The sequence below is a fragment of the Vulpes lagopus genome, chromosome 2, assembly GCF_018345385.1.
Source record: "Vulpes lagopus strain Blue_001 chromosome 2, ASM1834538v1, whole genome shotgun sequence".
NCBI lineage: Eukaryota > Metazoa > Chordata > Mammalia > Carnivora > Canidae > Vulpes > Vulpes lagopus.
The window spans coordinates 129,186,038-129,201,213 of NC_054825.1; the positions used below are offsets into that span (position 1 = coordinate 129,186,038).

Sequence of the window (15,176 nt, forward strand, 5' to 3'; positions counted from 1 at the left end):
TTTTTCACACAATTGTAAAATGTTGTATTTTCACACAGTTATTTTCATGAAGCCTTCTAACCCTGATGATCATCAACTGTTCTCATCACTAAGGGATTTTTTTTTGGTCTCACAACTTGGGATCCATGGGCATTTTAAAGTCCTTAAAGTATCCAAAGAGTTACCAATATACACCTAGATTTATTCATAAGCATGTGGGAGAGTTTAGAAAGATTTGGTAGCTATTCATGGAAGATGATCCTGACTATAATAAAATTACCCCCAAAAAGACAAAAGGGAGAGAAAATATCTTCTGAGGATTTCTTTTTTAAAACAAAATTTATTATCCTTGTAAGGCTGCATAAATGCCATTTATTTACTAACATATCATCATAAACTCCCAAGGATACAGTTTAAACTCCTGCTATGATCATGCATTTTATTGAATTACCAGAAAAGGAGACATTTGCCAAGTCAACCTTTGCAGGAACAAGATGTTCCCAAGTACCTCTTTGGTTTCTTTATGGAAATCAGTATTTATCCATAACTCATTCCTACTCAACACCTGACATATAACGTAATTTACAAGTCTAATCTCTTTCTGTAAAGTAAGCACTGAAAATAAAGCTATGTTTGGGGCCATTAATAAGCATTTCTTCCAACTACTGTCAATAGATTCTTCTTCCCCATTATTCTAATTCGAAAATGAAGTATCTGGGAGTATTAAAAACTATGATTTCCTAAATTAAGTATTCAGAGACCATATTTTGTTAAATCTTATTAAAAACTCTACCCTTAAAAAAAATAATAACACTATCCTTGGGGATCCTTGGATGGCTCAGCGGTTTGGTGCCTGCCTTCGGCCCAGGGCGTGATTCTCGAGTCCCGGGATCGAGTCCCACATCAGGCTCCCTGCATGGAACCTGCTTCTCCCTCTGCCTGTGTCTCTACCTCTCTATCTGTGTCTCTCATGAATAAATAAATAAAGTCTTTAAAAATTAAAAAAATTAAAACTCAACCCTTAATAATTTCAAAAAATTTTAAAGATACAATAGGAAGACCTATTTCTTTTCCTCATGGTCTCCCAAGAATATCCAATTAAGTTATTCTATATATAAATCAGTATGCTTTTGTGCTGTTGTAAGTTTGCACCAACCCTGAAATTTCCCAAAGGCTGCCTCAGACTCCAACAGAAATAAGACAAGAAGTGAACTCATTCTGAGTAGGTTGGGAGACCAGAACAGAGATGTAAGATTGGAGGTAAGGAACAGGATAATTAGAGCTCAAAGTTGAAGTGATGCTTAAAAAAAAATCTAAAAGGTTTTTTTTGGGGGATGGGTTGGGGAAGAGATCTAAGCAATTTCCCCGAGCCCACCACTTCAGTCAAAGGAGTCGGAGGCTATAAAAGAAGGTACTCAACACAAGTTCACTAAGATCAGCATTCCTCCAGCTGAGCTGTAGGAATTACTATATTGACTTGCAGTACATTAGCACAAAGAAACAGGTAAAATAATGAGGGATCAATGAAGTTTGATTTTAAAACTCTCAAATTTGAAAAACGCTGAACAATTGTTGGAGGAAGGGCAAGAAGAAAAGAACAAATGGCTGCCTACACACCTCCCGAAATCAATGCCTCATCAATTCTTTCTCTCCACACTAAAAACCAGGAATCTCCTGGTGTTGAGTAGAAGAACCGCAGCCAGAGGAGCAAGTGTGCAGTGTTGGCAGAACTGTCACACTCCTCAGGAACAGGCCCTCCCAGTGTGTGGGGGTCTGTACTCCATGACAAGTGACGAAGCCCAGAGAGGCACGGCTGCCAAGAGACAGGTATAGGAAGAGAAGCACAAAGCAGAGCAGGCTTTAATTGGAAGCACTTGGTCAGGCTTCATACTGACCCAGCTTGGCAGCAATTTATTCCCTCAGGGGGAGTATGAAGGAACTCTGAGAAAGTATTTGCTCAGAGACATGCATCACTCCCATCTACAGCACTAAAGTCGCAGGCAGAGATCCCAACAGAGAGCTAGGCTTGGGATTTAGTCATTAAGCTTACCTTTCAATCTCCTAACTCAGAAATACAGGGGCTTAATAAAGTAATCTTTTCATCCTGACTTAAGGGAAATAATCCTATTAAGAGTTGAACAGACCTGGGAATTTACCTGCTTCACTGTGGGCCTAGGGATTTGAAGCTAGATTTGTTAATACCACAGAATGAAAAGGAGCATCTCTGCCGAGACTCTCCTGTCTGGTGTATCCCTGCAAAGGCTCATCTCCCAGTGAGTGAGATTAACGGGCAGGGGATCGCTGGGTGCCGGGACAACCTACCTGCCACTCTGGTCTGAGGTCCACGTAACTGATCGCCCCTGGGGTTTGGTGCTGTACCATATCCGTATGGCGTGAGGAAAGTCAGTAGCTGTCTGAGCCCCTGTCTTCCTGATCCGTAAGCTCCAAGTGTCAGTGTCAAACAGGAGTTCCCCACAGCCAGGAGCCTGGCTGCAGTGAGCATAATAGTCAAACTGCTCCCTCCAACGATCTGCAGGCAGAGTCACAAGTTCATGTACAATCTGATTCCTGAGCTCCTCAGAAACAAATGTGATCTGGGAAGACCCTGTAAATGTTTCAATACCTGGCACAGCAGCAACATCTACCTCCTCGACCTTGAACACAGATAAATCACAGCAGTCCAACACTAGCAAAAAATCCTCACTCCCATGATTCCCTGTGTCACAGCAGTACTTTGAGCTAGAAATCCCAGAAGCCTGTTCCGGGTTGTCATGGTTACCATCTTTACCAGAAGTATCTTTTTCACCTTTACCACAGATTGCAAAATCATTATATCCTGTTTTGGATGAGGAGGTCCTTGTATCTGTCACAGGACTATGGCAGGGTTCAGGTGTACTGAATCTGCAGGCTTCGTTTGACTCTGATCGGCAGGTTTCCTTGGTGGAACCACTCTGTTTCTCAAGTCTATTTCTAGACTCAAAGAAAAGCACTATGGTGCCCTCAAAGATTTGACTTTCGAAATCCACATCTAAATCCAGTACATAGTGCTTCACAAGTATGTGGCTGGTGTTGGCCATGAGAGGCAGGTCATCCCAGGAAGGCTCCAGTTTTACATCCATGGTGTCGGTTGTTGTTCGAGAGCTTTATCACAGTCTCAGGAGGGGCTTCCTATCTGCCTTAATCTTCCGGAATCAGAAATGGCTGCTTATCAAAAAAACACCTGATGTCACAAATTGTGATTCCACAACTCTCAGTCCCCTGGCAAAGAAGAAAAACACAATTAGACAAAATTCCAAACAAGACCCTAAGGGTTCCTACAACCACTGTTTCAGCAAACTGACTACCTCCTTAAATAATCCCTCAGTGTGGAAGCAGCTCAGGGCTAGAAGGCAGACTAATCTTTCTGACATCAAAGAAAGCTGCATTATGGGTTTCTAAAAATATTTCAATTACCAATGGAATGAAAGGGGCCTCTACAAAGCCCGAAGAATCTTGCTCTAACTAAAACAGTCCTTGTTTTGGGAAAGAGCAATTGTTATGCAAAAGCATAACTGAGCATCACTGTGCCTCTTGTTTTAAAGGATATTAAATGCATTATTTCTAATTTTGTGCATCAAAGATAAGTGACTGTTTCTCTACTGTGATTCTAAGTAACAAATATGAATGAAGGCTAAATGGCCTCATACGTTTTATTCTTTGAGAGTAATAATTTAATATATAAAATGTAACTCCAGGGATTAATGTACTTTTCACATTACGACTGCTCTCATATCAGCACTTCCAGTAAATTACAGGAAAATGAGCCAATTTACCAGGAGTGCATTCTAAGTATTCCTTTGAGATTGTTCATGGAGATTTTTCAAATTTATAGTTAAATACTCGAGGTATATCATTACATCTTAATAGCTGAAAACCCATTAACATTCTGGATAATAGCCTTCTTGTGGCAAACAAAAAGGTCTTCTCATTTGAGAAAAAAAAAAGTATGCAAATATCTATAAAAGGAAAAAGAGAAATTAAAATGTAGGAACAGATGTTGTAATAAAATGCCCAAGTTCTTCATAAAAGTTCTGAATCAAAATGTATTCTTATTTTATAATAGCAATCCAGCTAAAAGAAAACTTATTTGAAATTATTTCAGTCCCTGTTGTGTACCTGATTTCTTTTAGCATATGCTGTTCTTTATTTTTCATTCTTTTACCAAAAATGAAAAGGGGGGGCATAACAACTCTGACAGAGTAGATATATTTAAAATAATTTTTGTATTTCTGAATATCAGGAGGTATTCTTATACCAACTACAAAACAATATCACCTGCTTTCAAGTAAACCTGAGCCCACTCTTTTTATTGTTTAACTCCTCCTCCCCTCCCCTCAGATTTTATCTGCCTGTCTACTAGACTCTTATTTCCCTTCCTTCTAGAATCTCATTCCATGAATCAAATCTATTGAATTTTCACTTTCTACATCTCCACAGCCTGGTTCCTCAGGAAAATCTTACCTACCCAAAGGGGGAAAAAATCTGGCTTCCTGCAGCCTTCTCTAATCTGTATTCACGCTACTTTCCCAGTCATGGAGACCAGACCCTTTGCATCTCTGTCCTCCAGCCAAAAGGCCTGCTCAACACTCTGCTCCCTAAAAATGCTCTGACATGAGGCCTTCGTGTTCTTTGGACCAAGACTGGAGTGCACCCATAGCCACCTGCCAAATTCTATTCTCTCCACACCGAGTTCAAGTGCAATCACCTCCTGAAATCCTTCTTATTCCCTATCCTTCACCAAACTGCATGTAAGGATATACAGTTTAAATTTAAAAGTAACAGGAATTGAGAGAAATCTAGGATGCAAAGAATATTTTGAGATTACTTTATAAAGAAGCTGGCATTCCCCTTGGTTCTAGAAGACTCAATGGGCAGGGAGGTAAGAAGGCAGAGTATTTTCTTTTCCACATGAAAGCAACTGAACTTGTCACGCAAGAATAACCTTCAATAAAGCTACTGGGTATTATCTACATAATAAAACAAAATGGATATTCAAACATCATTCTGTTGGTGTTTGGGGCTGCTAACATGTAGTCTTTTGTTGACTGGGCTCTTTAAAAAAACCTTACTAAAAATAATAAAAAATAAAAATAAATTTAAAAGCCTTACTTAATATTTTTGTAAAAACCTGAATATACACATACACACACACACACAGACAAGAGGAAAAGCTGAATCCACCAAGACAAAGGTGTGTAAACCATGTCTGAAGAACCATTTAGCTTGTGTAACAGTATATATGCAACCATTCATTGTCTAACCCTAATAGATTCTTTCATTTACTTGTGAAAATTAATATAATTTAGGATGAAAATACATTCTACAGAGCAGTTTTCACCACTTTTGTGACTGGTGGCAGACAACATGGCAGCCTTAGAGCTCCATCCACATCCAAGCCGGTTAACATCACCTTGTCACCCTAACTGGCAATAGTTTGCTTCTCTTCAGTGGATTCTTGAGAGGATACTCCCCATAGCTGCAGATCTAAATCTTTTCTTCTTTTAACTTTCCATTTCCATGCCTGCTGACTCATTCTCAGTTGATTATTTGGCCTCTTACTTCACTGAGATGAAACTCCATCATGGTTCAAGTATCTGCAGTTCTTCACAACTACAGCCTTCTCCCTTCTGATTCAAAGGAAACAATAACCCTTCTCACAAAAGCTAATTCCCTTCCCCTTGAATTCTACCTTCTGGGGTCTGAAAGAGCCAAATGAATAGCACTCTTCTTGCCCATCCACACTGTGAACATACCAAAAAAATAAGGTGAAGATATGGCAGAGGGATATCAAAATATCACCATTATTACTGATGAAGGCTAAACTGGACAAAATGATTTAGTGTGGGAGCCAAAGGTACTTGAAAACGGAATCCCAAAATTCAACAGATTTACTCACAGGGTCACAGTAAACACTGGATCAGATCAAGCTCCCAAAGCAGAAGGTACCTTTCCCAGGCAAAAATTAGGGCCTGAAGAAGTAAGGAGAAAAGCCCTCCAAGGTCAAGATGGCTGCCCAAAAGCAAAAAGGAAAAGCTGAAAGGAGCAGAACCTGCTCAATTTCTTCCTTCCACTCCAGCTCCCTTAAGGTAGAAGAAATAAAGTGATCAGCAATGTTACAGTAATTAAGCTCCTTTCACAACACAGGAAATATCAGAAAGAAGAAAGAGCATTCCCCCAAACACTATCTCCTCCCACTAATTTGCAATCTTGTTGCATTTGATCAAAGAATAAAATAAAATAAAAACCACCAAAAAAAAGTTTCTCTCACCAACATTTTCTTCCTCTCAATGTTTCCATCTTATTCCTAATGTGTCAAACCCCCGGAGGGCTGCCATCTTCAAAAACAAAACAAAACAAAAAACAAACAAAAAAAAAAAACTCTGCAATATATTCATCAAAGGGTTTTGCTGTTAAAGTAACACAATATGTCATTTTTATCTTAAGTAAACCAGGAAAAAAATAAAAATAAAAACATTTAACCATGTTGCCCATGTTAACTAAGTCTTTTTTCTTTGCATTTTGGAGCTGACAAATTCTTTAGGGCTTATTTAGTCCAACTCTCTAGTTTTACAAATGATGACAATGAGGCCCAGAGAGGTAAGGCAATTTGCCAAGGTCACTCATTTCTGATGCTTTTCTCCTTGCTGATTCTTTCCCTTGGAATACTCCTCCTCCAGCTCTTGTGGACATTTCCTTCATATTGTCCAAGTCATAAATCAAATGTCACCTCCTAAGACTGTCTTCTATATTCTCATTCTACCTTCAAGTAGTGTGTGGACTAGACAATTCATATTCTAAAAGCTTTCGGGGAGAAAGGAGAATTTTTAGTCCAGCCCCAGAAGATTCAGATCATGGTTACCTCCGCATGGTTTCCAACCTAAGTATATGTGTAAGTCTGTTATAACTCATTGCTTATTACACCTATTTTCTCCTTGCCTTGGATTCTTAGATGACTTGAATCTCCTTTCTCTGCAAGTATACAACTCTCACTGACGTCAATCAGGGTCATAGTCCCACATTTAGGGAACAACTGAACTAACTGTGGTTGCAAATACGTGGACGTGGCCACCTTGTAAGGCCTCTCTCAGCAAATAATAAACATACTTCTAAGCAGTCTGTTGACTTCAGCACTTTTTGCTATTATTGTGCTCCAATTTAAAATGCCAGCCTGTCTCACTGAAGCATTTTTCCATTCTCTGTCATAAGCCATAACATATAAAATTCCCCCCCTTTATCAAGCCCAATGGTTAGTTTCCAGTGGCTAACCACTGCTGCCTCTAAAATAACTGTACTACGTGGTGTGTATTTGAAATGCTTAAATGATTGTCTCAGCAACACCATCAAAGGCTTCAAAAGAATTAATGTACAGCAATATTGTTATTAAGAAAGGCAGGAGCAGGGGATGGCAGGAGGGATCAAATACTAACCAGAGTTATGGCACAGTGAAGAAACTGCCCTGCCACTTTCAATCACCCCAACAGAAATGCAAACATCTACAAATATGTAAAATAGCCTCCGTAGGGCCATTCCAGGTCCCTTCTAAAGAAAATGATCTCATTCTCCTTTCAAGCTACAAAGCCAGGTGTATCTTTTTTTTTTTCTTAAAGATTTTATTTATTTATTCATGAGAGACAGAGAGAGAGGGGCAGAGACACAGGCAGAAGGTGAAGCAGGCTCCATGCAGGGTGCCCGACATGGGACTCAATCTCGGGACTCCAGAATCATGCCCGGGCCGAAGGCAGGCGCTAAACCGCTGAGCCACCCAGGGATCTCCCAATGGTCATTTTTATAAACTAGAGATTCCTGAATCATTTTTGTTGTACATGACCACACTGAGCAGAATGCCCTCTACATAGTAGGTGCTCAGTAAATATCTGTGGAATTGACATCTGGGAGTTTCTAGTTAGCTACAGAACAGCGATTCTGGTGTGCATAGGTTCTAGTAGAAAGTTATCCTTAGCCAACATCTTCCTTCAATTGGCTCTCATTTTTTCATCTCATGATCCACCTGTCCCTCTCTATGCCACATCTTTTTTCCTAGTAAGCAACTCAAGGGAAAAGGAGAAATTTTGCATATATGCTTACTATATAGTACTAAGCACACTATGAGTAGTCATAAAATATTTAATTCTATAGACTACTTGTTCAGAGGAAGATAGCTTCCTGCTATTCCAAGTGTGTTCATTCGGTAGAATACAGTGATTGCTCTTAATGACAGCTAGCTTACTTGCTGAAAAGTATACTGTTTCTGGGCATTTGAGTGTCTGGGCATACTTCCTTAAACACTCAAATGCATATAATCATAGGAACATAGCTTATTACTATGAAATTCAATAAAACAATTTCAGAATTAGAAGGAATCTTAGAAGTACAAATGTATTATTTTGTATTTAGAAGTGTCACACTGACATATTATTCTGTAACTTATTTAATTTTATTTCTTTAATTCAATGGTTTTAAAAAACAGCCATGTAGACACATAAATCTAGCTCTTTTAACTGCTGCTTATTGTCCCTATGTAAATATTCTACAATTTATCTATACATTTCCCTATTAATATTTAAATTCTTTTCAATTTTCCATTATTACAAACCATGCTGCAATGAACATCCTTATATATGCCTCCTGGTGTACTCTGTACAAGTGTTTCCTGGATAAAACACCTAGAAATTTCATTTGGCCTGAGATTGGTATTATCACACCTACTTTTTTTGGTTTGTTTTCTCCTCGTGTATCTTTTCTATCCCTTTATTTTTATTGTTAACTGCTCTGGGTTATTTTGCCTTGGGTATCTTCTTAAAGCAATATTTGGCTGCCTTTAAAAAATATTATCATTTTTAATAACTGAAGTTAATTTATGTTTATCATGATTACTGTTCTAGGAGTCCTGATCTCTTCTCAGCCAATTTATTTTGTGTTTTCTAGCTACCATGATTTTCTTTGCTACTGATCTTTTTTACTGCTTTTTCTTGCATTTTTCTAGTTGTCTTTTCCCTGTTTCATAAATTATACAATCCATTTTTTTTCTTTAACATGCCTACTTAAAGTCAATCTCTAGTACTCTTCTGAATAATACAAAAATCCTAAATAGTTCTGTCATCGGTTTCTCCTTTTCCACACTCTATATCAGCTTCCAGATTATTGTTGCCAGTGTCTTAGTACCACATTGTTTTTACAATCCTCATCCAACTTAGAAAAAACAAAGTCAATACTTATTTGTATTTGTTTACCAGTTTCATTTCTCATGACTGATTCATACAATCCATTCCTTCTGTCAGGGTCCAATTTTGTCCCAGTTAACTACTGCTACCTGAAAAATTAACTCAAAACTTTGTGGCTTCAAACAGCAACCATTTGACTATATTCCATGGGTCAGGAATTTGGGTAATACTCAGCTGGGCCATTTTTCTGCCTCTTATGCAGGACTATGGCATTCAGTGGTACTCAGCTAGAAGATGGGCTTATCTGGGGGTTCTGATGACCAGAGTAGCTCACAAAGCCTCAGAATAGTTGGACAACTTAATGGCAACAAGTGGCCCCCACAGCAAGTGTCTCAAAGGACCAGCTGAAAGCTAAATGACCTTTTCTGACCTAGCCTCAAAAGTCAACCACAGGGCAGCCCCGGTGGCACAGTGGTTTGGCCCCATCTGCAGCCCGGGGTTTGATCCTGGGGACCCTGGATCGAGTCCCACGTCAGGCTCCCTGTGTGGAGCCTGCTTCTCCCTCTGCCTGTGCCTCTGCCCCTCTCTGTGTCTCTATGAATGGATAAATAAAATCTTAAAAAAAAAAAAAAGTCAACCACATTCTATTGGTTTCAAAAGAATTGTGTATAGCTAGCTAATCCAGATTCAAAGAGAGGGAATTCAACTTTATGTCTGGATGGAGGAATGATTAAGTCGTACTGGAGAGTAGCTGGTGAGATGGTAGATACTAATTATGGACATTTGGGGAAAATATGATTTCCTTTTTACTTAAGTAGATTTTCTGGCTGATAGCTATTTTCACTTAACACCTTGATTACACTACTCTACTATATTCTGACATCTTTTTTTGCTGATAAGAAGTTTGGTATTAATCTGCATTTCTTTTTTTTTTTTAAGATTTTATTTATTTATTCATGAGAGACACAGAGAGAGAGAGAGAAAGAGGCAGAGACATGGCAGAGGGAGAAGCAGGCTCCATGCAGGGAGCCTGATGTGGGACTCGATCCCAGGTCTCTAGGATCAGGCCCTGGGCTGAAGGTGGCACTAAACCACTGAGCCACCCAGGCTGTCCCTAATCTGCATTTCTTGATATGTATCTGTTTTTTTCCTCTGGTAGCTTTTACAATTTTTCATGATATTTAATGTTCTATTGTTTCATTCAATGTATGTAAATGTGGACTTATTTTTATTTAGCTTGCTCAAGATTCAGTGTGCTCCTTCAGCCTGAGGAATTTGTTCTATGTATAACTCTGAGGAGACAGCAAACGTCTGTGCCTCTCTACTGCAACAGTGTGATGGAACTGTCTTTCTTCAGTCACCCCTTCATGGCTTCTAGCTCCACACAGATAACTCCGTTTCAGTTCTCCACATGTACCAGGTCTATGATCAGGTATCAATTCCTTGGTAGGTATCAGGGCCCCAAAGCCCACCCAGGGCTCAAACCACCACCACCACCCCCCCACCCCGACTCCCCTCTTCCCAGCTATTGAGCCTATTTTCATCCCTCTGTCAGAACCTCTCAGGTCAGGCTCCTATTCATCATCCTGACTTTACATTCCTCCTCCATTTTAGTCAACTAGGATAACTCCTTGGTTGTGAATCTGCGTGTGTATATATGTGTGCGTTTGTGTGTGTTTATAGGTATATGTGTGTGTTGTACTTTATCCAGCATTTCTAAATACTTGAAGTAGGAAGGGGGATTTCCTTGTAATCCAGTTAATCATACTGACCAGAAGCCCACAAATTCTGCTTTACCAATTAAATGGTCCATACACACAAGTCCCCTGGCCTAAGAAGTTTTCATGCAGGACATGCTTTGCTGTATAACTTTATAGGCACTATAGCTACAGATTCCCTTTCATCATCACAGACACCTAGAGAGAGGTTTATAAAGACTGAGGATAAGAATATATGCAAAGAAAGCAGCCAACATGCAGAGAAAGCTGTACCATATTACTTACTCATTCAAAATATATGTGGAATTCTCTTCTATCCCCTTTATTAACTCTCTCTCTCTCCCTGACCATGAACTCAAGGAAACCTTTACTGACCTCAGTGATTTCTATTATTAGATCTCATAGCACTGTGTACTTCTTCATAGAAAAATAGTTTTACATTTTTGTTTGATCATTTAATTAATATTACTCTTCTTAAATGAAGGAGAATACCATTTCTAGTTAGAGCAGAGTAGCTTATATCAGACCAACCCTCCTACTGGCAGCACTTATAAATTCTAGGCAACAACAAAAATCTAAAGGCACATGAGAGTGAACAAAAAGCTGACACTTTGGAGAAAGGAATGGCACTGAGTTTCCTGTGTCATGGCTCTTCATCAGAGGGCATGCCCTGGTGGACAAAACACGGCTACAATTCAGACAATTCAGCCACCTTACTGGCTAAAACATCAGTAAATGGAGTTTAGGACTGACTAAGCACCAGCAGGGTAAAGAAAGGAAACCTTAGAAAAGGTATGAGCCCCATATTCTGCATATACTGCCCAATTTCCTAACAAACCCCTGAATGCTGCATGTTAGAGGCAGACCAAATAGTCCCAGTATGGCTAAATGTACTGAACTCAGATATCTGTTGCTGCCCAGTGCACGGAAGGCAAAGATGGAAGATGGAATTCACCCAAGTTAACTGCCTGCTAATACAAGATTTTCATACTCTCTAGAGGAATATAAATTCAGTTTCTATTAAAGTAGCGATTACAATGTCCAAGATAAAATCCAAAATTATTAGATATAAAGAGAAACAAAAAAATATGATCCATACTTTAAAAAAGGCAATCAGTGGAATCTGACTTCAAAGAACCCAAATATAGAATTACTAAACAAGGACTTTAAAGCAGCTATTAGTATTATAATTAAGGACACAAATGCTGTAATGAATGAACTAATGAAAACTCAGCAGAGAAACAGAAATTGGTAAAAAGAAATAATAAAGGAAATTCTAAGAACTGAAAAATACTATATCTGAAATTAAAAATTCACTTAAGTTTAATAGCAAACTAGAAATTACAGAAGAAAAAGTAAGTGATCTTGAAAATATTTATATAGCAGTTATACAATCTGAAGAACACAGAGGAAAAAATCTGCATCAATGAACAGAGCCACAGGACCTCCGGGACAAAGGCTTAACTTATGTAGATGAATAAGAATGCTGCAGGAAAAAAAAATTGTTAAAAACCAATAAGAGAGCAATCAGCACCCAGATTATGGTTCCTAAATACCATTTCCTAATACCATTTTCCAACCAGGCCTCCTTGGAGAAAGGGCTGATTCTAGGAGTGTGGCAGGAAAAATGCAAGACAAACCTAGAGCATCATATAGGCCCAAAAAGGAAGAAAGTTAAAAAGGGGGGGGGGGGGGCATGGGGGTTGGGCATGTAAAAAGGGCACAAGAACTAACTGCAGGAGCTTCCAATGGTCAAAGTGGGAACAACTGAACAGGAAGATAATCATGCCACTGAATCAGAACCCAAAGAATAAAATAAATACCTATACCTATTCTGATAAAAACAAATGATTGATAAATGGGGAGGGAGGGTACACCATCCTTAAAGAAGATTCCAAATAATAGAAGTAGATAGGACCTCTTCCAAAAGGTATCGGTAGAGCTTAATTTCCTTCCCTTTGAGTATGAGCTGTACTTAGTGCCTTGCTTCCAAAGAATAGAGAATGGAAGAGAAAAAATACTAAGTTTAGACTAGTGGAATCTGGCAGACATAAACTTAACCACATTATCAAGGCTAGTATCACCAGTGATAAGTCATATTGGTATCATTATCCCTTGATATGATTCGATCAATAAGAAGGGCACTTTACCTCTTAGTATTCTTCCCCAAATCCACACCCTCAGTCTAGCTTTAGAAAACATCTGACAGGGGATCCCTGAGTGGCTCAGCAGTTTAGCGCCTGCCTCCAGCTGAGGTCATGATTCTGGAGTCCCAGGATGGAGCCCCACATCAGGCTCCCTGCATGGAGCCTCCTTCTCCCTCTGCCTGTGTCTCTGCTTCTCTCTCTCTCTCTCTTTCTCTCTCTCTGTCTCTCATGAATAAATAAATAAAATCTTTAAAAAAAAAAAGAAAAAGAAAAGAAAACGTCTGACAAACCCACACTGAAGGACATTGTAAAAAATATTTGGCCAGTACTCTTCAAAATTGTCAAGGCAATGAAAAGCAAGTAAAATCTGAAAAACTGTTACAGATTGAAGGAGACTTCGGGGTATGATGAAACATAATGTGGTATTGTGGATCGGATCCTAAAAGAGGGAAAAAAGGAACTAGTGGAAAAATTGTTATTAGTAGCATTGTGCCAATTTATTTCTATAATGTAACAAATATACCATGATTATGTGACATGGTAACATAAGGGAACCTGAGTCATACGTACATGAGAACTCTATACTAACTGCAAATGTTTTGGTAAATCTAAAAGTACTGCAAAAGAAACCATTTATTTTTAGGATAGTTTCAAATTTTCCAAATTTGGTGAGAGATATAAATCTAAAGATTTAAGAATCTGAGAACAAACCCAAGCAAGATAAGTGCAAAGGAAACCACACCTAGATGCGACATAGTCAAACTGCTAAAAACCAAAAATAAGGAAAAAGTCTTGAGAGTAGCCAGTACAAAATGACATTACAAGCAAGAGGGAAAAGACACAGATGACAGCTGGCCTCTCATCAGAACAACACTTAATTTCTCATCAGAAATAATGGAGGCCCAGAAAATAATGAAATGATATCTTTTAAGTGCTAACTGAATTTGGGGGAGCACATCTGCCTCAAATACATTAGTCCTAAAATATTATTTTAAAATAATTTGCTACAAAGTCCCTATCTTTGTACTTAACAGAACAGCAGCCCATTTCTGCTTAAATTATCCAAATTTCTGAAAGAGAAGGGCATGAACTAATTTCTACTTTATTAAAAATTGGTATTTCCGCTTATTTACTTTAAATTTTTAATTCTATTTCAAAACAAATACATATTCTAAAAGGTTAACACTCCCTCCAAAATATCTCTTTCCCTACTCAGTAGAAATTCTCATGAATTGTGGACAAATTGACGTATCAGTAGGTTTTCCACCCAAAGATTTGATTAATTATTAAACTGGCCCCTCAGAACTTTTCTTTCAGCTCAGTTTCATATCTCACCAATTTGATAGAAATGGTTCACCGGTGCTTGAAACAGTAATAAACTGGTAAAGTTGAAGTTATTTTTTAACAGTAGAAATAAATGAATCAGATAATCACCTTTATCTCTGTTACAGTTTTGATCTTTGAGTTTAGGATATGCCAATTTGCCTTCAGTCACTTTATTTGGGTTCTAGCATTTTAACTTTTGTTCATTTTTTATTTTTGTTCTCCTATGAGTAAAAATGCAGTGTTAAAACAACATTAAGCTATGTTTTAACCGAACAAGTACTAGGATATTCAGAGTTTAAATTCCCTCTGGAACCCTAATTCTAATAGCCTGCACCACCTCCCATAAAAATATATGCTACAATAGGGTCTTTCATTGTAAACCTCATACCTGCGAGGCAATATCATTCATCACTGAGTAAATAATGCAAGATAACATACTGAAAAGGGGATTTTGCTTTAGTCCCTTAACCATAAATAAAAATATGTAGCACTTTGCAGGATTACCACATGTGGTAAGATATTAACTTAAATACCAATCTTAAGCCAAACTTTAAATAAGACAAACTATGGCCTCTGTTCTCAAGTTTTAAATAGTATCTTTTCTTTAAATTTACTGCTTTCAAAAAAAAATAAAAATAAAAAAAATAAATAAATTTACTGCTTTCATGAAGCATATAAGGGTGACTGCATATAATTTGTGATCATGTAATGAAAGAGCTATTGTGATATGTACTCGTAGGGGAAAAAACACAACAACTGGAGTTAATGTTGTTGCGGGAATTATAGAAAGTACTTGTGATGAAGAT

General features: G+C 38.2%; 1 protein-coding gene across 18 annotated transcripts in view; it reads right to left on the reverse strand.

Moving 5' to 3' along the window:
- LOC121484097 (aminopeptidase O (putative)) overlaps positions 1-15,176 on the reverse strand; it is a 337,984-nt gene that overhangs the window by 284,997 nt on the left and 37,811 nt on the right. For 8 of the 18 annotated variants that reach the window (XR_005985940.1, XR_005985938.1, XR_005985937.1 and 5 more), the window contains exons 1-2: positions 5,915-6,051; positions 2,302-3,237 (exon numbers count right to left, since the gene is read on the reverse strand). Coding sequence is in view for 10 of the 18 variants with exons in the window: in XM_041742811.1 (XP_041598745.1) it covers positions 2,302-3,098 (797 nt within the window). In the remaining 8 variants the exon portion in view is untranslated. Of the gene's footprint in view, positions 1-2,301; positions 3,238-5,914; positions 6,073-15,176 lie in introns of those variants that run through there. The other 10 variants (XR_005985939.1, XM_041742815.1, XM_041742810.1 and 7 more) reach the window with 5 other exon arrangements.